Source organism: Symphalangus syndactylus, chromosome 5 (genome assembly GCF_028878055.3).
Source record: "Symphalangus syndactylus isolate Jambi chromosome 5, NHGRI_mSymSyn1-v2.1_pri, whole genome shotgun sequence".
Taxonomy (NCBI): Eukaryota; Metazoa; Chordata; class Mammalia; order Primates; family Hylobatidae; genus Symphalangus; species Symphalangus syndactylus.
The window spans coordinates 118,395,449-118,421,089 of record NC_072427.2 but is presented as its reverse complement, the minus strand read 5'-3'; the positions used below and the strand labels follow the sequence as shown (position 1 = coordinate 118,421,089).

The 25,641-nt window shown below is 34.5% G+C and overlaps 1 protein-coding gene across 2 annotated transcripts in view; it reads left to right on the top strand.

Moving 5' to 3' along the window:
* Positions 1 to 25,641, top strand: part of UNC13C (unc-13 homolog C) — a 663,443-nt gene that overhangs the window by 287,589 nt on the left and 350,213 nt on the right. For both annotated transcript variants that reach the window (XM_055279200.2, XM_055279199.2), the window contains 2 exons: positions 4,516 to 4,743; positions 5,703 to 5,844. In XM_055279200.2, the coding sequence (XP_055135175.2) occupies positions 4,516 to 4,743; positions 5,703 to 5,844 (370 nt within the window). The remainder of the gene's footprint in view (positions 1 to 4,515; positions 4,744 to 5,702; positions 5,845 to 25,641) is intronic.

The window sequence follows — 25,641 nt, the reverse complement described above, 5'->3', positions numbered from 1 at the left end:
GATATTTATCATTTTATATCCAATTTATTCCTGTTTTTTTTCCAGAATTGTGGCCTTAGGGCAGGAGTTTGCAAGAAGTTCATAATTCATTAAATTAACCCGGAGCCAAATTAAATATTCAATTTTGCCAATCATTTTATCTTCGGCTCCCCCGAGAAGTATTTCCTCTATTTATTGAGTGTATGCTAGTTTCCAAACAGTGTGTTAGACACTTGAAATACACATTTAATAAAATTTGGGCCTTATGAGGTAGCATAAGGAATGGACATATATGCAGGTAGCTATGTCAATAGTGATTGTTAAATATGAAAGAATTTTGTGAGGCATTTGCTTGGAATCAGCTGTTAGAAGTATTTACATCACAGAAATCTGCTAATACTACAAATCAGGTTTGGGTTTTTTTGTTTGTTTCTGTAGGAGAGGAGAGAAAACGTGACTGTTGAGTTTAAAAGACCTCTATTTCCTCTTGAGATAAGAGCATATGCTGAGAATGGAGGGTAATGGGGGTGAGGTAGGTGACTTGAGAGTAGAAATGTTTTGGAAGAGCTGTTGAGAAAAATAGCAAAAGGAAAGAGCTGAGAAGAAGGAAGAACATTGAAGTTATTTTATACATATATGTGTGTATACATATATATGTATACATATATTCTATATATAATATACACACATATATGTATGTGTGTATATTATATATGTATGTATGTATATATATACACACACCTGTAGTTTTAAGTTTTTATATATATATAACTTTATATTTGTCTGTTTTATAAAGTTATATATAATCAAAATATGTATTTTATGTAACTTTTTTTTTTTGAGACAGAGTCTCGCTCTGTCGCCCAGGCTGGAGTGCAGTGGCGCAATCTGGGCTCACTGCAAGCTCCGCCTCCCGGGTTCACGCCATTCTCCTGCCTCAGCTTCTCCGAGTAGCTGGGACTACAGGCGCCCGCCACCACGCCCGGCTAATTTTTTGTATTTTCTTTTTTTAGTAGAGACGTGGTTTCACTGTGGTCTCGATCTCCTGACCTCGTGATCCGCCTGCCTTGGCCTCCCAAAGTGCTGGGATTACAAGCGTGAGCCACCGCGCCCGGCCGTAACTTTGTTTTACATATAAAGTTACATATATAACAACTTCAATATTCTTCCATTTTTAGATTCTATCTATAAATTCTGTAAGTATTTGTAGATATTATCTATAGATACTTCTTCAGAAAAAAACACAAAAATTGTAAATTGCCATATAAAGATGGTAAAATTGTTAATTTCACCTGAAGTTTAGATGTTTTGTCTGACAAAAATTAAAGAAAAATGAGTTCTAGTTAATTGTCCCATTAAATTACATAGAAGAAAACCAGTTTGCCCCTCTGTCTAAGGTTGAATTATGGTTGTGTTGTCCATAATTATATTGTCTTATCTGTCAAGTAATTATTTTTAAAAGTATCAATGATGCATTTCATTTGGATATTATACTATACAAAGTGCTTTTAGTTTACATCATCTCCTTTGATCTCATCTATTGTTGATCTCTGGTTGGCATATGACTGTATTTCAATGACACTACTAGACCTTCTACCACACGCTTTGAAGAAAGACTCATATAAAAACAAATTTAAAGTTATCTCTGATGACTTTTAGATAAACAAATAAGGCCGAAGAAAAATAACCCAAAGGGCTGGAAATTCATGGCAAATTGTAACTATTTAATAAAGAGTTTCATTAGAAACCTAAGATATGTGGGTTTGATAAAGAATAGGGCAATGGAAAGTACTTGTAAATCAGTGACAAAAATTAATTATGAATTTGTCTCTATCTCTGAGCTAAACAATCTAAGATGAATAATTTTCTTCGGATCAAAAATGAAAAAGTAGAAATTTTTGTTTGTTTGTTTGTTTTGTTTTGTTTTGAGATGGAGTCTCGCTCTGTCGCCCAGGCTGGAGTGCAGTGGCATGATCTCGGCTCACTGCAAGTTCTGCCTCCCAGATTCAGGCCATTCTCTTGCCTCAGCCTCCCGAGGTAGCTGGGACTACAGGCGCCCACCACCATGCCCAGCTAATTTTTTTGTATTTTTGGTAGAGACGGGGTTTCGTCATGTTAGTAAGATGGTAACAATCTCCTGACCTCGTGATCCGCTGGCCTCAGCCTCCCAAAGTGCTGGGATTACAGGCTTGAGCCACCACGCCCGGCCAAAAGTAAAATTTTTAAAAGTTAAATATTTTTTTCTAGAAATAACAGAGAAAATGCTTAAACACTATGTCTCTATTAACCTGCTGTCCACCGATTGGCAATTTCAGTTTATGGCTCTTTTGTCTGTACATATAAAATAGATATTCGATAATAACATCAATAATACATAAGAATAAGTGAAATTTCAAAGCTAATGCTCAAGCTTTCCTAATTTTTTTTAAAATAAAAAGAGGGAGTCGTGAAGGACAGAAGTCTGATTCCTTTGGATGAAAAATCTCTTTATATTCTAGCTTTGAATTTGGCAGCTATTGTTCGAGCATTTATTGCGTGCGTGGTATTTAGATGGACTTTTCCTGAATTTAGAAAAATAATCCAAAGCATACCTAACTCTACATGACTTTAGCACTCCTTCCTAGAGCCTTTGGGAGCATTAATAGCAAACATAAGAATAGCTGTTTAGAAATTTGGGGGAGAGTCAACATTTTTATGACATTTCTAACCTTTTGGACGTTCCTTGCCTGGCTGTCACAGACCAAACTTTTGAGTCACTTTGTGTCTTGTAGGGAACATTTTCCAGCCACCACTGTCCTTTCCATTTAGTGAATATTAACTACTTGAATAAAATATGCCTATCGAATAGTTTCAACTATTTACTCCAGCCTAAGCTAATTTTACTGTTTAAGAATTATGGACTGTGTAGTTAAACCAATATTGATAAATTAAAACATCTTAATTGCATGCAATTTACAAATTTGTAGCTATTCCAGGGACATGTTTCAACAGTGTAGACCATTTACAATGTACTTTTAAATAATCTTTAGTGGAATTCGTTCTTTTTTTTGTCTTCCTTTTTTTAAATGTCTTTTAGGTCCTCAAAGTTTAAAATAAAAGATAAAGACAGGTAGCCTGCTCTTTCTACCACTGGAATATTCATATCTTTTAGCTTCCTCTATTCACATTCATTATTATGAACATATTTTTCCACTCTAGGAAACATATTACACTTTCAAATAAATGAACATTTACATTAAATTATTGCTGTCAAATTGTATATGAATTTATCATAAGTAAAGTTAATAGTTGACCTTTCATCTTTTGTCTTACTTTCTATACTTAAATTGGGCTCAACATTCACAAATTAGGTTCAAAGAACATCACTGATATTATCTTTATCATAGAAATTGTGCTTACCTATAAATTATCCCATTTAATCTCTAAATAGTTTATGAGATATTAGTATGCCTATCTCAGAAATATAATAGTTCAGAAAAAAAATGAGAATACTAATTATGCAAACTTACAGTCATGCCAATGAAAATTAGAGCAATTACTACCTATGAACACAAGCCTTTCGATTATTTTCACTATATTTCAGTTGCTTCTGTACCAAAAAAATGTTTGATTTTAGCAGTGGCAGTTCCTGTAGACACTGGTACATGAGCTTTTGCTTTCTTACTTTAAACTCACTAAGGAATTGTGGAAATTGAAACCATGGTCCGTTATTAACTTGTGTAATACTAGGCAACCCAGAAGGCCATACAGAGCAATGAGAATATCTAGCCAGTAGCTTAAGTTTAGGGATCCAATAATGGAATTTTAGAAATCCTTCACTGACAGAATGATTTGTGTTACAAACAAAACTGCCCAGAAAGTTGAGACCAGTCATGAAAGACAATGCCCCAGAAATAAAAAAAGTTTTTAGTGAAAAATGAGTATTCAGTCATTTAAAAGCTCTGGATATACTAGAGAAAGAGAGTTCAAGTCGGTATTCTATCAGTTACTTTATAGGTCATTTAGCCTAGTAGTGTCCAAATCTTTTTTAAACAGTTCAATCAGTTTCTTCCTAAGTAACATCTTACATTCTATTTTAATGTTCAGCAAATAACAGTGATGTGTTTGAATTATTGCTTTCCAAGTGACTTTTGCCACTTATATTCTATCTATTTCTCAATTTTGTTTTGGACACCCATTGAGGAAATATGCGTGGTATGTAACACATTTGATTGTGTCTGTTCTTTTTGCTGTTTTTGAATTCTTTTTAGAAAATTCAAACCAAATTTTTGCACGACATCTAATTTAGTTCAGTAATACAAAAGAAAAGCCTGGGAATCATAGGAGGTCAATTTACTTGCCAACAACACAAAAGGAGTACTAGTTGTTGTGAATCTCAGCATAGCAGTTCATTATGATATTTTTCTAAAAAGCCACCTGACTCCACAGAATGAAAGCACTCATTCATTCTCACTTCCTCCTCCTTTTCCTCCCTCCTTTAGCCATCAAAAAGTAATGGCACGTACGCTCACACCACCATTGATTTTTCCATCATAGGAGCAGCAGAAAAGAGTTCTAAACATGGTGCCGAAGACAAGACTCAGACCATTATTACAGCAATGAAAGAAAGAATGAAGATCCGGGAGAGAAACCGGCCAGAAGTATTTGAAGTAATCCAGGAAATGTTTCAGATTTCTAAAGAAGATTTTGTGCAGTATACAAAGGCGGCCAAACAGAGTGTACTGGATGGGACATCTAAGTGGTCTGCAAAAATAACCATTACAGGTAAAAATAAGTCTTCTTAAAAATTTTTATTGTAAATTGAGACTTTTATGTGTCCTAGAAATAACTGCTAATAATAATTATAGGTAAAATAAATGATTATTTTTTGAATCATGTTAATATGAACAAGACTAGTTGGTACTTCACATTTTGAAAATACATACTAGATAAGTGAAATAATTTTAGTCTGTGTCTTGTCCTAATCAAAAGTTCCTTCATAGGAAAAAGTTTCTGTTTTTCAATATATTCACCTGCAGTTGACAAGAAGTGAGTATTTTTGCTGCCTACCAGTGATAAATTATAACAGTAGCTAATAATCTGTTCAGTTAATCTTTTTAAATGAGAAAATCGATGTTATTTTACCTACTCCTGGCTCAACATCCTCATCCATTTGGTCCTCAAGTCAGGACAATTTGAGTTTAATGATATCTAGTAAATTGGACTTCTGAAGTTGCTTGTAATGTTAACAGCAAGTGACTGTGCAGCCTGTTAACATTTACCAAGACTCTTTACGTACTCATTTTGTATTTACAAGATAAATAAAGATGCTTTCTCAACTATGTAGAGTTGATCAATATTGATGGCAGACTCATAAATAAATCAGTTTGGATTACAGGCCTTTGAATTATGTTGGGTAATTTTTCATATAAGTGTAGGTATATCTTCCTCATTCCTCTGTACATGTATGCAGTAATGTGTATGAGTATATAGCCAATATGTATATGCATGTGTATGTATAGAGCTACTTTTCATTAGAGACAAAAGCAAAAATTACAGATTTTAATGTTGTATATTTATTTTTATTAAACTTTTTTTAAAGTTCTGTGGGTCATGAGAATGAAAGCAACAGGGATGCATCTGTAAACCCAAAGAACCAAATGACAGAAAAATTGTCTTTGTTATTATTATTTTTTGTTTCTGAGGACTCTGTATGTTAAAATGTTCATTTTGGTTTATTTCAGTGGTTTCTGCACAGGGTCTACAGGCAAAAGATAAAACAGGGTCTAGTGATCCATATGTTACAGTTCAAGTTGGAAAGAACAAAAGAAGAACAAAAACCATTTTTGGAAATTTGAACCCAGTATGGGATGAGAAGTTTTATTTGTGAGTATATAATGTGAAACCTTTACAAATATTAATTTATTTAACAATGAATTTAAGACAGGCATACAAAGTATGCAACAATTATCTCGTATTTTAATAATCTCTTACCCAAAAGTAATAAAAAAGTAAAAGTAATGTTATAAACTCCCTCAATACTCTCATAATATCTATTATTTATTCTTCATCTTTGGAAGCAAGTGAATAAGAAGAATACTTCAAATCAAAAAAAGATGGCATGACTGGGGTAGCTTTGCAGGAGACAAAAAAAGATATACAACATGATCTATAACTTGAGATGACCCAACATAGCCAGAAATGTAATCTTGATTTCACAGTATCTTGACATCTGAAGATTTATAACTAAAGACAATAGACTTAGAGCATCTCCTGGCCCATCACTTGGGGTGGAACCATATCTACGCTAGCTAATACTATTGAGATGGTTGATGATAACTTTTATAACCTTGTACATTCCATGAGGGCATTTATTTTTAAACCTCTTATATCTTTCACTGAACAGCAGGAACTCATTTTTCTCTCAAAAGTTCTTTTTTTAACACTCCTTTGTAAAAAAAATGAATTTCAGTTATTATTTGGTAGAAATAAAAATTCCTACATGAGTTAAAGACAAGTCTTTTTACTTTAGTTCTCTCTTTGCAAATGCTTTAAACAGGAATCTCATTACCATGGTAAGTAAATACACCCAGAATATATAGCTTATTTGAGAATGTGGGCAATATTGTGTAAGAAGTAGAGTTTCTTTCATATATGGCCTGATGAAGGAAGTGTTAAGAAATAGGTTTGGATAATCAGTTGGAACCAAATAACAGAGGGTACTGTAGAATGAACTAAGAGATTTGGAGGATTTCTCCCTTCAGACTTCTGGGAGAGACGAATACCATTATGTGTTAAAATAGAAGACAAGAAATCAATTAGAAGTTAAAATTAAATTTCCTGTTGGAGTCAAGTAAATGAATAAAGCAGGAAATGAACAACAAAGGGGAGGGATGAAGACTAAGGAAAACTGGAAAACAGGTGATTCCCAGAAAATAAATGGCTTCCATTGCCATGCGATCATGTAGACACGATGCAGCTAGAGCTTCCGGTTTTTCAGGAAGCTGGATATCTGAAAGCTTAGAAACAGTTTTATTGAGGTATAATTGACATAACATAAAATCTACACATTTAAAGTGTACATTTTGTCAAGTTTTGACATATGTGTACCTCCTGTCACTACAGGGAAGATAATGAACATATCCATCAGTGCCCCAGAATATTCTTTATGCCTCGTGGAAAGTCATCCCTTCTGACTTCCCATGTGCAAAGGCAGTCACTGGTTTGCTTTCTGATGCTGTGGGATACTTTTCATTTTGCATTTTCTAGAATTTCCTATAACTAGAACAATATGGCATGTAATGCTTTGTGTGGTTCTATTCATTCAACATAATTATTTAGAGATCCATCCAAATTGTAGGGTATGTCAACAGCTTATTTTTATTGCTTGTTAGCATTCCATTTTATTAATATATCGCAGTTTATTTTACCATTCACCTCTTGATGGATATTTTGGTTTGTTTCCAGTTTTTGGTTAATGACAACAAAGCGACCCATATGTTAAATGAATGACTCACACTAAAACTGACATTTCTATGTAAATATTTGTGTGGACGTATGTTTTTATTTCTCTTGAATAAATACCTAGAAGTGGAATGAATAGCTGGATCACATATTAGGAATATGGTTAATGTTTGAGATATTTTTTTCCAGATGACTGTACCATTTTATCCTTTCACTACAAATGTCTGAGAGTTCTAGGTCAAACATACCCTTCCAACACAAATGGTCCTCGACTTATGATAATTTGACATAATGATTTTTTACTTTAAGATATATTCATCACGATGTGATCCCATTGTAAGCTGAGGTGTTTCTTAGGATCTATAATTGGGTTATGGTTTCGATTAAATACCTATCACTTTTGCACCATCATAAAGTTTATAAATCCTAAATTGAACCAACATAAGCTGGAGACCATCTGCTGTGTTGCCCATGTTTAGTGCATTGTCAACTTATGATAGTTTTGTCTTATGATGGGTTTATCATGATGTAACCCTATTGTAAGTTGAGGGGTATCTGTACTTGGTAAGGCCAGTTTTTGACATTTTAGCCATTCTGATCCATATACAGTGTTATAGTGGTTGTACTTTGCATTTCTCCAAGGACTAATAATTTTGAGCATGTTTTCATTTGCTTATGTGCTATGTATCTGCTTTGGTTAAGTGTCTGTTCAAATATTTTGTCCATTTGGTATTGCTTTTGTATTTTGTATTTGTATAGCTTTTATGGTTTTAGGTTTTACATTTAGGCTTTTGATACATTTTGAGGTAATTTTTGAGTATGGTATAAGTGACAGACTTAAGTTCATTTTTTTGCATATGGACATATACTTGTTTCTGTGTCATTTTTGAAAGCACTATTTTTCTCTACTAAGTTGCTTTTACATCTTTGATAAAATTCAGCTCTCCATGTATATGTGTCTGTATTTCTGAACGTCATTCTTGTGGTGGTGGTTGTTTTGAGACAAAGAGTCTCGCTCTTTTGCCCCAGCTGGAGCGCAGTGGCACAATCTTGGCTCACTGCAACCTCCACCTCCTGGGTTCAAATGTTTCTTTTGCCTCAGCCTCTCGAGTAACTGGAATTACAGGCATGCACCACCATGCCCAGCTAATTTTTTGTATTTTTAGTAGAGACAGGGTTTCACCCTGTTGGCCAGGCTGGTCTCAAACTCCTGACCTTAAGTGATCCCTCTGCCTCAGACTCCCAAAGTGCTGGGATTACAAGCATTAGCCACTGCGTCCGAACATGTCGTTCTGTTTCTTTGATCTATTTATCTGTTTTCTAATAACACACAGTCTTGATCATTGCAGCTTTATAGTAAGTCTGAAAATTGGGTAGAATTAGTCTACCAACCTTATTTTTTCAAATTTATTTTGGCTATTTTGTAACCTATCAATTATTTGATATTAATTTAAGAATTGATTCATCTTTTTTTTTTTACAAAACAAAACAAAAAAACCCTGATGGAATTTTGGTTGCTTTAAAGCACTGGCTAAGATTTCCAGTATGATGCCAAATCAAAGAGGTAAGAGCAGACATCTTAGTCTCATGCCCAATCTCAAGTGGAAAACTTCATTTCTTGATTAACTATGATATTAGCTGTAGCTTTATTGTAGATGCCATTTATCCAGTTAAAAAGTGATTTTTCTATTCTCAGTGAACTGAGAGTTTTGACCAGAAATAGATGTTGCATTTTGTTACATTCTATTTCTGTATCTATTGAGATGATCATATGATTCTGATTGTCATTTTAATTTTTTTGCTTCAATAACAAATCTGCAGTTGTCCACATTTTTGCTTCTCTGTGTATAACATATCTCCCCTACTCCCCCAACTGCTTTTAAAATATTTTTCAACTCATTTGTACAATTGGTTTATGATTTCACGTGGTGTAATATTCTTCCTTTTTCCAATGTTTAGGGTTCGTTTAGCTATTTGGGACTGTGGGTCTACAGTTTTCTTTCAAATTTGGAAACATTTGGTCATTATTTCTTTAAATATTCATTCTGCTGTCCGTTTGGAGGCTCTACTTTTCTATATATATTAGGCCTCCTGAAGTTGCCCCATAGCTCCTTGACACTCTGAGGACTTTTCTTTCTTTCTTTCTTTTAAAATTTTACTTTAAGTTCTGGGATACATGTGCAGAATATGCAGGTTTGTTACATAGGTATACATGTTCCATGGTGGTTTGCTGCACCTATCAACCCATCAACTAGGTTTTAAGCCCAGCGTGCATTAGGTATTTGTCCTAATGCTCTCCCTCCACTTGCCCTCCACCCCCCAAATTTTCTTAATGTCTTTTTTTCTTATTTTTTTCTTCTGTATTTCACTTTGGATTACTTCCATTGTGTGTTTAAATTCACTAAGCTTTTCTTCTGTAATGTCTAATTTGCTAAAATCTAAGCCACTGTATTTTTCATATTAGGCGTTTTCTTTTCCATCCTAGGAAATCCTAACTGGGTCTTTGTATCTTCCATGCCTCAACTTAAATTTTTGAAAACATGCAATACTTATGATAACTGTTTTGATGTCCTTCCCTACCAATTCTAACATCTATGTCCAATTTTGGTCACTTTTGATTGATGGATTTTTCTCCTCATTATGCATTATATTTTTCTGCTACTTTGCTTGCCTGGTAATTTTAGCTTGAATTGTAGACATTGCAAATGTTACTTTGTTGTTTGCTGGATATTGTAGCATCCTATAGGTGTTATTGAGCTTTGTTCTGGACATAAGTTACATGGAAATATTTTTGTGCTTTGGATCTTGCTTTTCAAATGTGTTAAAGGGGAATGAAATAGTGCTCAATTTCAGGCTAATTATTCCCCGTATCATGAAGGGAAGACTCTTCAGCATACTCTTCCTACTAACTCATGAATTAGGGGGTTTTATCTTCTGCCCAGTGGAAATTAGTATGATTTCTAGAACTGGCTGTGTGTTGGGCACTATTGCATCTAAACTTTTAAATCTTAATCTGGCCTTGGGCAGTTTCTTTTTTTTTTTTTTTTTTTTTTTTTTTTTGAGACAGAGTCTCGCTCTGTCGCCCAGGCTGTTTCTTTATGTGCATGCACTTATCATTACTCACCTCATTTCTCAAGGGGACCTTTGTGCAGATTGTTGAAATCTTCCTTCTGTTCAGCTCTTTTATGTTGATATTATGCCCTGTTACCTCTAGCTGCCTTGGTCTTCTCCACCTTTCAATTCTGTCTTTCAACTCAGAGAGTCTAATGGACTCTACCTTGGTTTCTATTTCTTGCACAATGATTGGAAAACTCCCTCAAGGCAATAAGCTGAAGTAATCATAGGGCTCACTTTCCTTCTTTCTTTGTTTTTCTCTCTCTCAGGGATCACTGTTCATCACTGACATATCTCCATTATATTGAAAAACACTGTTTGATGTATTTTGCTCACTGCTTGATTTTTTTTATGTAGGAGGATATCTCTGGTCCCTGTTAATCCCTCTTGACTAGAATAGAAAGTCTGGAAACCTGAATTTGATTGATAAGCAAAAGACAAAATAAAATAGTATGACAGCCAACGTAGGGCATGTCAAAGAGAATAAAATTTCTAGAAATATTGATCCAATTGTAATCAGTAAAATAAAATAGAAATATTTATTGTCTTATTTTAATCCTTCAAAGGGTCCTCCTTGAGAAATCAACTGAGTAATGATAAGTGCAGCCAAATAATGATGCATGTGAGAAAACTACCTAAGACCACCCAAGTACTTGATGTGACAGTTCGCAGTGCTCATCCAGACCAGGGCTAGTGCTTGTTCCCACCAGGCTGGCTAAAAAGCATCATAGTTCATGGGGAAAGTACACAGAATTACACACTAGAATGGACCATTAAACTATGAATTATCTGTATTATTATTGGCAGTTTTCATATAATTTTCCATGTTGTGTGCCTAGTTTCCTTTTGATAGGAGGCACCATCTGTACTGGCAATAACAATATATGTATTTTTTAAACAACATCATTTCAAAGAAGAAATTCAAATTTAACACTGTACCTGGCCATGCATAAACTATATATAAGTACATAATTTTTCACAATATTTTCCACTTTACTGATAAAATATTTATTAACTTTAAGTGAAGTTACACTTGTAATTCTTTTCTACTGGTCTCCTTTTTAAAAGCCAACTTTTTTAACATTAGTTCTTTCTGTCATCAGTTTCCCGAATTCTAAGATTTTATTCTTATTATACAGGTTCTATATCACTGGCTCCAGAAATACTATTTTGAAGCTACCAGTGCATGTTTTCATTTATCATAAAAATTGCATGAGAATTGCAAAGTTACCTTTTCTTTATAAACAGTTCTCTTTTGCAGAAAGAGATGAGTTCACAGTGAATTTATGTTCAGACTTTGAAAAATGTATACACGTCACAGATGAACTCATCCATGCCTCCCCCTACCCTGACAGTTCTGCCCTGTGAACTGGGGTGGAAAAAATGTATACTGACATTCTGAAAACAGGATGTTTTATTAATAGCGTGACTTTAACTTCTGAGCTTTAGCTTGTCTAATATGAAAAATAGGGATAATAATACATACCTCACAGAATTGTTATGTTTTTTGAGATAGATACTGTATATAAATTTCATAGAATTTGTTAAGTATTAAAAATGATAGCTGTATTATTATTAGCATTAACAACATGATTATATCTTTGTGCTGAGCTTCAGGTCTTTACACTAAATATGACAGTAATAGTCTCACGCCAAATAAGTTCCAACTTGAATAGTGAGGCCAAGGGAGAACCAATGAATAGGCTGCTGTAAAAAGAAAAAATAAGTTCTACTAAAATAAGAATCAGAGAACTGAGACTGGGAAATGGATCTGAGAGATAGTTTTGTCCAACTTCCTCACTTCACTGATGAGAAAATCAAAGCTCAGATGGGTTGTAGTATATTCGACACTACAAAGTAGAGCCCTGTGTGAAGCCAGGTAGAAATTGTGAAGATACAGGTAGAAATTAGGAAGTGTGGTTTTTTTTCCCCTACATCCAAACTCTTCACTTGCAGACCTAAGCAAGGCAATCAATCACAGAACTAGTAAAATGAAAATGTAGTTGAAATCGTTTTTCAACTTTGGGATTTGGCCTTAATTATCCCTCCATTAATTGCACTTTAATGCCCTCTAGAGATTTTAATGCTAAATAATTTCAATTTTAATTTTATTTATCTTACCTTAAAACAAAGAGTTTGAATTTATAATCTTTAAAATACTACGGATGTTGTGTGATTTCAGAATGGGGCACTCGGGACAGCATTTGGAGAGAACAGAGGCATAATCAATTAAGCCCTTACAGAAATCTGAGTTACAAGGGGTTGTAAACAAATGTTTAATTCCTAAAATATCACGTGAAGATTAATTAACACATATGAAAGCACTTTGAAAATGATTAAGTATCATATAAATCTAAGGTGCTGGTTATCTTTGTTCTTTGATCCTAAATTGTATAGTTGATCATTTCATAATTAATTATGACATTCAATTTCAGTTTCCTTTGCTACTGTTAATGAAATGTCTTATGCTTATCATAAACCATTCCCTCAGGAGGAAAACAAGTAACTCTCTCAGTGAGTTATAGAGAGAAAGTGCCAGTGTGGTCTGCCAGTTTGAATAGGAAATTTGAGAGTTAGGAGACTGACACTTTGTGCATATGTTGCTGCTGTTTTCTGAGGACTCTATAGTTGAGGCCTTGGTGCCTCCTTTTTGCAAACTTCTGAAATAAAAACAAATTTCATGCTGACTCCCTGCAAGAGTTGAGGTAGGTCATAAAGGTGATAGTAGATATGCTCTACTTAATCTGTTTTTAATAGATATTAACCATTGGAGTAAAGAATTAGGTTAATGAAAGTCTAGTCAACAAAATGCCTGTGATAGGAGTGCAAATGTGTCCTCATTTATAGTAGCATTGAATAGGCATGGGAATGGTAGTTAAGTATTCTACTTAAGTAACTGACTGGACAATCAGCTCTACTTACTTCTTGGAGTATCCATTTAATTCCACCTAATTTCCTGAGTGACCGTTATATGTAAAGCACTGTAGTTAAGTACCATGGAAAGTATTGACTTAAAGAGTGATTCCATGTGATACCAAAACTATCTGGCCAACAAGATGATAAACCTGAATACCAGTACTATTCTGGGTCTAACATGTTTCTTGACCAATCCTTAACCTCTTTGAATCTCAGTTTCACCGTGCGAAATGTGCTAAAAGTTACTCCCCATCTTGACAGACAGTAACACTAAACTCATAATACTGTTGTTTAGAGGCATGACTGTTTTGGACCTTTTGAAGTATATGGCAGCCACATTCAATTCCTAGCTACCCAGATGTGGTGCACAGAGTGCCTCAGGCCCATGGCTCTCCACCATGCCATGTGCTGCTCAGCCGGGGCTGAGTAAGAATTAAGCATGAACCAAGCTCTATAAAAGATAATTTATTTAATACCATATTTAAAATATTTTGATAGCACAGCAGACTAATATTTTAAAATGACAGCCTGAACATAATCATGCATCTGATTTATTACCTAGATTACCAGCAGTCTTTTCCTAGGCTATGTGGGAAGGGAGTATTTCCTCAGTTGCCTGAGCCATTTTACAGTGATGGTACCAACATCAGCAAGTCATTTGTCATAGAAGATGGTTCCACAGTTTCTAAAGCAAGGAGTTTAGTCACACTTTATGGGATTAGAATTTATTGATTTATTTCTCTTTTTTTTCTCATCATTGCCTACGTTGTGATTATGTCTAGCAGCAGGAAAACAATAATAACCAATTCTACTGTTCACTTGCTAAATGAGATTGAGCCATTACCTATCCACATACAGCAAGGCCAACAGAATAGAATTTACATTATCACTGCTTCTCACTAGAATCTAAGGGTTTTATAATAAATGGCAGAAGGAGTTATGGAGAGATCTAAATTGGATGTCATAAAATATGAACTTAGGGTCACCAAAGAATTAATTCACAGTCAGTAAACTAGAAAATATCAAATCAAGATGCATCTTTAGAGCTATCACTCTAATATTCCATAGGCAGAGGTGCAAGGTGCTATGAACTTGACTTAGTTTTAAATTGAGAACCAAACAGAACTTAAGTAAAATCTCCCAAATCTTTAGGGAGCAGTTGTGGGTACAAACAGCAGTCTTTGGGGTAAAAAGGACTGTTCTGCAGGAATCTGTCTCAGTCAGAGGAAAGGGAACCCTCTACAATTAAACTAGTACATGGAAAACAGATTAGGTGAGGACAAATTTTAATATAAGAGAACAGAAAGTCCTTGCAGAAACCAGGAAAAGCCAAACAAATTGTCCCAAGGGCAGAAATGATTATGCTTGTTTATTCCTCTCTTCTTCTCTGAGAGTTTATTCACCTATATCTGTTTTTCCATCTTTCCATTTACACCCACACACTCTCCTTTCACTGTGTCCCTATCTCCCTCCTTTCCCTGCTTTTCCCCTTCCTCTCTTCTCTGCACACTGATCTGATTCTTGATCCTACTCAGTAGATTTTCTTGTTTTTCACTTCCTCATGGTATATAATAGCCTTGGCCATGTGTTTCCCAACTCTGGCACTCAGTTTGCTGCTGGAAGCCTCTTTGGGTTTTTCAATAATTAGCTCAGTTCATCTTTACAAAGCACCATACAAGTCCGGGGTTATTGGTCTATCAATGATTGGAACATCTTAAAACTATCACTTGTATGTTTCATGTGTGGAATGGAGACCAGGGAAGTCTTAATGGGGCATGCTAGTCACTCATTTGTGGGTTGAAGCAATTTCCCCTGAGTGTAGTATTACACTACAACCAACTGATCTAGCAGCATTTTCAAGATCCCAAAACTAAGATGCCAATCTATCTCTACTTGGTTCATTCCCTCACTTCTTGGATGTACCCCTTGTGTAGAAAAAGATCGACATGCTAGTACTGTCCCTGGCCAAATTGGGAGTCTGCAGATCCCTGTTGACCCAGATCCATATAGTGTAAAATTCAGCTTTCTGAGCATTTTTTTTTGTTAGTATCAGCCCCAACACTCTGTAGAGAAATAATTTGTTGAACATATATTTAAGTGTGAGGTACTCTCCGCAGTGTTACAGGCACCGAGGTAAAGATGAAAGACACATGATTTTTTTGCCCCAGAGCTTTCATTACAATTGGAGTGGAGAGGATGCTGAGGCTAACATCGTCAGTAGGGGGAGCCAGTCCTAGGGAGGTGGGGGAGAAGTGGTCAGTTCTGCCTGGTGCTGCCAACTTGACTTGACAATAGGATAGATATTTGACTCCAAATAAAAGATGTTTGAAGCAAGGTAATATTTGAAAGCTGGGCAAAAGAAGTTTTAAATAGGTAAGCAATGTGTTGAATAAATATTAATGGCAAGGAAGAAATATCTAAAACAAAACCCAAATCACTGCAAATATCATCATAATTATAGGCATGGATATTTGTGTAGTCATTTACTGTATCTCACATCCTATCATATGTATAATACTTCACAACTAATCATTGTCATTATGATTGTTGTTATCATTTTACAAATGAGAAACCTTCGGGAGACCAATAGATTTTTGCTGAATCGTCCATCCCAACAAGCAAAATGAAAGAAACACAACTCATGCCTATATCTTCTATTATCACATAAATATCCACTTAAAGATGAGTTTATAAACTCTAAAGCAACCACTAAAAAGAGAAAACAAAAATGTTATGGTTAAAAAGCCAATAAAATAGACTTTTTTTTTGAGACGGAGTCTCGCTCTGTCGCCCAGGCTGGGGTGCAGTGGCACGATCTCAGCTCAATGCAAGCTCTGCCTCCTGGGTTCACGCCATTCTCCAAGTAGCTGGGATTACAGGTGCCCGCCACCATGCCCAGCTAATTTTTGTATTTTTAGTAGAGATAGGGTTTCACCGTCTTAGCCAGGATGGTCTCGATCTCCTGACCTTGTGATCTGCCTGCCTCGGCCTCCCAAAGTGCTGGGATTACAGGTGTGAGCCACTGCGCGCAGCCAAAGTAGACAAATTTTAATATCAAAAATGATAAATCCTATAAAGGGGGTAAAATAAACAAATGGGGAAAACAGAAAGCAAATAGCAAGATGATAGACTAAAACTTAAATATGCCACTGATCACATTACATAAAAAACATCTAAACGCCCCGAATAAAAGGCAGAGATTGTCAGATCGAATAAAAAAGCAACGTGCAAGCATATCCTGCCTGTAAGAAACACACTTTAAATAAAGACACAAATAGTTATACTACTCGTAGGTATGCTACTTAGAACACTTTGCCCAACAAGAACAGACTACCTATCATTTTAAAGTACACACAGGAGATTTGTGTTGATGGCAAATAAACACATGAAAATATGCTCAATGTCATTAATTATTAGGGAAATTCAAATTAAAACTATGTGAAAATCACATCATACTTAGTATAATAGTATGTTCTTTGTCCCCTAGTATTTCCTTTTCTGCCCTTTTTTGAACCACTTGAATATTTTTTATAATCGTGTATGATATAGTTTGTTGGGTTATTTATGTCTCATTATTTTGTTATTCTAGTTATTACTTTAGAGTTTATTATGTATATGTCTTTAAGTTATAACAGCCTACAAGTAATATAATATTAATACTACACATACAATATGAGAAAGTTATAATAATACACTTCTAGTTGTCTCCTCTATACCTTTATCCTGTTGTCACTAAGTGTTGGTGAGAATGTGGTAGAACTGGAATTCTGTTGTTGGTGGGACTATAAAACGGTAAACCACTTGGGAAAAGAATTCATTCATTTATTGAAAAGAAAATATGTGTCCATACAAAGACTTGTATACAGATATTCATAGCTGCTTTTTTGTAATAACTTAAAACTGACAACAACCCCAAGTCTTCATCAATAGGTGAGTAGATATCAATAGGTGAATAGATATAAGCTGGGGTAAGCCCAGAGACTGAAATACTAGTTAATAGTGAAAAGGAATGACCTGTAGTATACACAATATCATGGGTAAGTCTCAAAATAATTATGGTGAGTGACAGAATTCAGACAGGAATTCTTACAGTATAATTTCATCTGCATAAAATTATAGAAAATGCAAAATGCAGACTAATTTCCAATGTAAGAAATCAGATCAGTGTTTTCCTGGGGAGTAAGCAAAGGAAAAGATGAGAGGAACTGATTACAAAGAAGCTCAAAGAAACTTTTGGAGAAACTTTTGAAATACAACTTTAATTATGTTAATCATGGTGATGATTCCATAGGTGAATGCATATGCCAAGACCTAAAAATATTGTACATTTGAAATGTGTGCAGTTAATTGTATTTTAGTTATACCCCAATAAACATTTGAAAAAAAAACTCTGACAAAAAAATAATTCATTCACTGTGTTAGCAGAGTCAATATTCCACTAATTACTCACACCCCACAAATTCAAGATGATATAAAATTGCTGCTTCTACTATGATGATTATGACCACACAATAAAATCAGTGACCCCGACCACCACCATCCTTTGTGGTCTGGCATTAATGGTTTACAGTGTTCAACACATCTAAAATCTAAAATACAGTATCATGCGCATTTACATCCTTACATTTATGGCTGAGAAAAATGTCTCAGACTTTTATGAAATTGTAGATAGTATAGCCAGAACCCCAAGTTCCTTGATGGGCTAATTAGGATGTAATACTGTTGTGAATTTTGTATACCTTACTCATTGAGTTCTATATAAAAAGTCATTACTCAAAATTAAAAGAATGTGCTATCTCAGTCACATCTACTACTTGCCTTTAACATTTTTCCCCATTAGTCTTACGACATTTGAGACCATTTTTGATACAGTCCTTCCAAATTTTTATGTACTTTATATATGTTAGTGTAATTTTCCTCATTTAAGTTTTGAGCTACTTAAGGACAACATCCTAAAATAATTTTGGGTATAAAGTAGGCATAAAAATATATTAAATAATTATTTTCAAATGATAATTTCTATAATTGATTTTTTTACCAATGAAAGCATCTTCTGTAAACTTTTACTGTTAATTTAAAAAATTTATTCCCACTATTGCTTCACGCTTATTTCTCCTTTGTTTTCAATGACATTTTCTTCCAAATAATTTCAAAGACATTCCTTTCTTTTCTGTGCACGATACCCAAACATTATGATATGAACTCAGATGTTGACATTTTTATTAGCCTCTCCACAGTGTTTTCCTGCCTGATGAAATGTTAAGAATGCCTTTAGTCTTCATGATATATTTGTTACTTTCTTTCAGTTATGTTTCTACCCAGTAAACTTTGAAGCTGATTTTGACTAGAGTTGGACTTGGAGGGACAATAAAATGGATAGCACTTCTTTTGACTTAGTTAAAGCACTAAAATAAGAAGTAGGAAGTAACCCCTTGAGCTTTTATTATGATTAGATCCATATCATCTTTTTTCACCCTGTCCTTACAGAACAACGTATAAGGTTAAGAAAGCACAAGATGGAAACCTACCACTAACTCTGGGGGAACATTTGGCATGACTTTTCACTGCAAGATGATGTCTAAGTGCCCTCTGACATCATAGGTTTATTACTTTATAAAACTCTACTAATTGGCAGATAAGTATATGTGCTGGGAAAATTTCATCAAAAAGGAGACATTAACTTTATCTTTTTAATATTGCTGCTACAAGGGCCATATTTAAAATGGTTTAAGACATGCTTTAATAAATATTTAATTTTAAGCAATTATTTGTTCCTTGCTTTGTTCCAAGGACGAATTAAAACAAATAATTCAGTTGTATTTTTCAATTGTATATTCAATCACAAGGATTGAGATGAAACTAAATGATTTGAACCCAGTCTATTTTGTAATATGAGAGTAATGTAGAAAAAAATGATACAGTTGGGGGAAATTAAGTAGCTGATAAATTTATGAACTGGCACTCCAGGCAATCTCAGATTTTGGAGGCTACTCTACAGTTAGAGTCCTTTAAGTACAGGTAGTAGCCAGTGCACAATCAGAGAGAAACAATCCCCTTAGACGACTTTCTGTTTATGGAAAAGTGATCAGTGTGGCATGCAACTCAAAAATAACTCTTATGTCAATGCTCTCTACCGACCTAACTTTCCTTACCATCTTTGGCCACTCCATCCTGATCTGAGACCTCTGACTATTTTGCCTAGCTTTTGCTGTGCCTTTTTAAATATTGGCACCCAACTCTCTTTTCACCACTTTTTAGAAATCTTATCTTTTTTCTTTATCAACCACTCCTTATGAGTGTGGATCTTGCGATTTTAGAACTCCAAGAAAATTCTTAACAGCCAGAAGTTTCTTTACTGCTCCCTACTTTAGAGTCATATGTCAGGTTAATATTCTCAAGTGAGCTTGAAAGCTTTAGATTTCTTTGAGTAGACAAGATTAATCCCCTATCTGGCGAGAGAGGAATTGGGAAGTTCCCTGTGTGGCTGAATTTCTGGAAAAGCATTCACTAATGTCTAAATGATCCCCTCTATGATCAATGCTGTTCTCAAATGAATCAAATTTAGTATATCTTGATGATCTCCAGGGCTTCCTCAACCTTGTTGTTAAGCTGTACAATACCGTTCTTCTGTCCATCTCCCCGACACTCATCTCTTCAGTATCTTGACTAATAATCAGACTAGGTTTTGCGAATGCACTAGTTATTTTTTTTTAATATAACAGACTTTCTTATACTTGCAAAGTACATAATGGATTTTCAGTTAGGACACAGTCAAGACTTCATCATGCAGAACTGGTCATTACACAATCGAGCCATGTGAAATTCTTGACATTTGACCCTTTTGACCTACAAAAATGGAAATATTATATGGTTCAACCTAAAGTAATCGCTTTCATTAGAACGATTTCTATGTGAATCATCAGTCTTACCTCTTTATCATCTAGAGCACAGTATTTGTTATACTTTTTAAAATATAAGCTATGCTTATATTTGATCAAATTGGGTTGTTTTATGTTTTATTACACAAACTTTTGGAAATATTAAATACATTCAAACAGTTGTCTGGTAAATTTTCATTCAGCTGTTCATAAACATATTTATTCAACTTTAGTTCTTATGGCACCTAAGTTTGCATCTGAATGATAAAAGGCAATACTGCAGACAGATGAGTACCAGTGCCAAAATATGATAGGTGTTGCCAAGTGTTTTGTGGTATTTGTGCAGTGACTTGGCATTTTCAAAAATTCAGTCTCTTTGCATTTTTCACATCTAGCAAAAACAGCCCAGAGAGGACTAAGGTATAACCAACATTACTATTTGTGAATTCTTCAGAACATTTGCTCCATTTGAGATAATTGGTTGAAGCTTAGACTTAAGTGGAAAAGTTAATTGGAATGTGAGATTTCCTAACATTTCTCCAGCAGTTCCGTGGTGATTAGTACAATCTTCTTTGTATAAGCCTGTACTGTGCTGTTGTATTGTTCATGTTTGGAATGAGAGGGATGTTGACAGTGTTTATTTTTGTGATTGCCTCTCCTGATTCAAGTTTGGTGTTCAGATAAAGTCTGTTTGGGAAACTGATGGAACTGCCACTTGTTACTGGCATTTCCATCATTGCCTCAAAGTTTCTTGAAAGAATGGCAGCTCTTCTTTTCTAGCAAGGAAGGTGGGGGGAATAGTTAAGAGAAAGGATGCCGGGTGTCTACAGAAATGAATGCTGACTGATCCTGTTTTCTTGCCAGAAATAAACTCTGGCTATTTATTTTGTTTAACCCTTTTTCTCTGGCAAGAAATATTTATCATCTCTTTAGAGGTCTTTTAGATATGGGAATGTGAAGCTTTACATTAGAATTTTTTTCTGTTCAGATAGGCTGGTAAGGAAAAAAGAAAAGTATTGCATTAATATTTATGCATGTATTTTGTTTACTGTAGGATGGATGTGCTCCCTAAAAGTCAATATAATATAAAAAGATAGGTTTTCAATGATCTCATCAGCAAATATTAAACAGTAAAAATTCTTAGTATTAATGAGAGTATAGAGAAGCAGATAGAAGGGTAAGCACATACATGTCTCTGGATATATTTTAGCAATGTGTGTGTGTATACAGATATGCATATAATATGCACACTTTTAAATCTAGCAAAGCTACTTTTAATAATTTGACTAACACATTTTCACAAGCTTATAAACATATACATACAAGGGGTTCTGTGGTTCTGTGTAGTATTTTTTGTAACAGTAAACAAATAGAAACTATTTAAATGTCTATTTATTGTACATAGGAGAATGGTTAAATAAATTAGGACACAGTAATATGATGAAATACAATATACTTATTAAAAAGAATGATGTGTCAGGATGTACCCAATGTGTTAAGTTAAAGGGGTAAATGATATGTACAATACAATCCCATATCTGTCACAATTCAAAGTAGATACATGTATCTACTTTGATAACAATATATCAAAGTTTTTAAAGGCAAATACTGATACTAAATAATAACTTTCTATTAAAATGTTGACAATAACATTCAGTGAGTCAAGTAATGAACTGGATACAGCTATCACAATAAGAACTGTGCTCATTGCAGATGGAAATTGATAGAGGAGAGTTCCATCTTTCTGAAAAACACATTGTCTCTCTCGTGCGCTCTCTCTCCATATATATGTATACATATATGTATAAACATATATAAACATATATGTATATATAAACAAATGTATGTATATACATGCATATACATATATAAATATATGTTTATATACATACATATACATATATAAACATATATAAACATATATGTTTATATACATACATATACACATATATAAACATATATGTATGTATATACATACATATACATATAAAAGCATATGTTTATATACATACATATATACATATATAAACATATGTATACATACATATATAAACATATATATATATATACTTTAAAAAAAATTGAGACAGAGTCTCGCTCTGTCGCCCAGGCTGGAGTGCAGTGGTGCAATCTCTGCTCATGGGAACCTCTGCCTCCTGGGCTAAAGAGATTTTCCTGCCTCAGCCTCCTGAGTAACTGAGATTACAGGCACATGCCACGATGCACGGGGAATTTTTGTATGTTTAGTAGAGACGAGAATTTGCCATGTTGGCCAGGCTGGTTTCAAACTCCTGACCTCAAGTGATATGCCTGCCTCAGCCTCCCAAAGTGTTGGGATTACAGGAATAAGCCACCATGCCCGGTCAACACTCAATATTTTTAAAAGTCTTTAAATTATCCATATACTTATACAGAGTGACTATATAAACATTAAAAACAATTATAATAGTTTATAAAGTGCTATTATTTTTCCAAAACTTTTATATCCACAATTTTCTTTCCAATTCACTCATTGTTACTAGTGCAAAATGTTTATTAGTCTTTATACAGAGGTTTCCTTTTCTGAAATAAGAAAGTTGGATCATACACTCCAGAAAAATGCTTTGTGTTTATGGTTTATTATCAAGACACAAATGCTAAGATCTTTCAGAGAAGGACAAAGAAATACTGAAAGGACTGAGAGAGAGAACCAAAGATATACTGAAAGCTAAGTATGTAGTTGTGTGTATCTTTTCATGGCATTTTCTGTGTGGGTTTGGCATGTGGTGTGCTGGTCATTTGCCTGTTAGCTCTTCTATTCCTTAACTGCTTTTATAGTTTTCTGGTAATTTACAGAATGCAACAGTGGGAGAAATTGAAACCGCCAACTCTCAGTCAAATATGAAGTTGAGAAGAATGCATGCATTCATTCCAAAGATACTTACAAGTATTGTCTATGTATCTATACACTCCAAAGTGCTATACTAAGTGATACACATATACACATTAATTCATTTAATTCTTACAACAGTATTATGAGGTAGGTATCATTATTATTATCACCATTAAACAGAAGACAAAACCAAGGCAAAGAGATTAAGTAATACAATAGTCAACAAATGGTGGAACCAAAAGTGAACTCTCATTTTTATTTTTTATTTTTTTCTTGTTAAGTTCATTTTGCTACGAAAAGAGAGACCACTTAAGAAGAGAGATATCAACGAACAGGCAGATCAAATTGTTCTCTCAAGAAATTAGAAGTGTGTGTGTGTGTGTGTGTGTGTGTGCACGTGTGCCCATGTACTGGTGGTGATTTCTATTCACCATTTCTTTGGTTCACCATTTCTTTGGTTCACATTTCTTTGGTTTCACATTGTCCTTGAAAGTGAAATACAAAAAATGTGTAACTAATACTGTGAATCACAGATCTTGGAATATTATAGCTAGAATAAGAAAACCACAAACAACAGCAACAGACACTGTTCCAGTCCCTTTACAGTTCTATGCTCTTTTGTTCCTCCTTACAACCAATGACTTTAGAGATTATTGATGTATAGCTCTTTGTTCTATGGACAGGTAAGTTTTTAGAAAGAACACATATCACCACTTAAATGAAAGTCAGATTTGGGAACATAATTTCCTTATTAAAATATTAAATAAATATCAAACATACATCCAAAGTGGACCTTGTTTCTTCAAACAAATAGTTTAATTTCAGCTTCAATAATTATGCCACTAATTCGAACAAGTATATTTGTAATATCTCATGAGGAATAAAAAGGAAGAGTATAATTACTCCGACCTGTGATGTTTCTCTTATTTATTATGCAAACAATTTTGAATACCTACTTGCTGCAGGCACTAGAGCTTGGAACAAACAGAAAGCTCCCAGGACACTTTCACACAGGGATGACTCTTTATGTGGGTTTTGAAAGACAGGTAAGTGTTAACCAGAGGAGTAGGGAAAAGACATCCTTAACTAGGAAAAACATGAATACAGGGTTTGAGCTGGGAAAATACAAGGTGAACCAAAGAAATGATGAATAGAAGTCACCACGAGCACATGTGCACACGTGTGCACACACACACATACACACACACTTCTAATTTCTTGAGAGAACAATTTGATCTGCCTGTTTGCTGATGTCTCTCTTCTTAAGTGGTCTCTCTTTTCGTAGCAAAATGAACACGGGGTATTTTCCTAAACGAGTTTTTTATGTTTATTATTTTAATATTATTAATAATTGTATTTTACATTATAATTTTGGTAGTATTTTAAAAGCTTAGTATTCATTTACTGTTATTATTCAACTGTTTTAATGTTATTTAATAGTTATCAAAACAGCTGTTAAAACAACTTTATTCTGCAACATTATCTGTGGAGAAATTATTAGATATAAACATATAATACAAGACTTTGAAAGATTTATAATCTAATTGTGGGTTCTAGAAGGTGGTTCAGGGAAATTAATGTAGTTTATAAGGTTATATTTTGCTCTTTGTTTCTATGATCTATTAAAACATAAGTGCTTTCTTCAGTCAACCCTTAAAAGCCCGTGCATGAACTCCTCTTTTCCTTTTCCAAAAGTCATGCTAATAATATAATTCCTTTCTCGTTCTTATTTTCATCGTCTCCTATGTTATTGACTTCTAAAATGGATTTACAGTGCCTTAATACTACAAAGAAAAACTATGAGAGAATTTAAAGTGTTGAGGACTCTTTTTTTTTTTTTTTTTTTTTTTGAGACGGAGTCTCGCTCTATCCCCCAGGCTGGAGTGCAGCGGCGCGATCTCAGCTCACTGCAAGCTCCGCCTCCCGGGTTCACGCCATTCTCCTGCCACAGCCTCTCCGAGTAGCTGGGACTACAGGCGCCCACCACCACGCCCGGCTAATTTTTTTTGTATTTTTAGTAGAGACGGGGTTTCACCGTGGTCTCGATCTCCTGACCTCGTGATCCGCCCGCTTCGGCCTCCCAAAGTGCTGGGATTACAAGCGTGAGCCACCGCGCCCGGCCTCTTTTTTTTTTAAAACTCCGGTAACTAAATTGCTCCTGTTAAATGTAGGTGAGAAAAGTTTCTCTGCATCATCACTGTGTTTTGAACTTAGAGTTTGTCCATCTACTATAATAGAATTTGAAGATAATAGTGTTAGGGATCTTCATGCATGCAATAACAAGTGAGACACCGATATTGCAATAGAAGTGGGTTACATAATTCATGATCAATCACTAACAGGAAATGTGAAAGTTGAGTGTCTTATAGTATTTCCATTTGCTGGGTCAGAGTTTAAGGAATTAAGCTGTAACTAGAGAATTTAATTACTGTTTGAAAG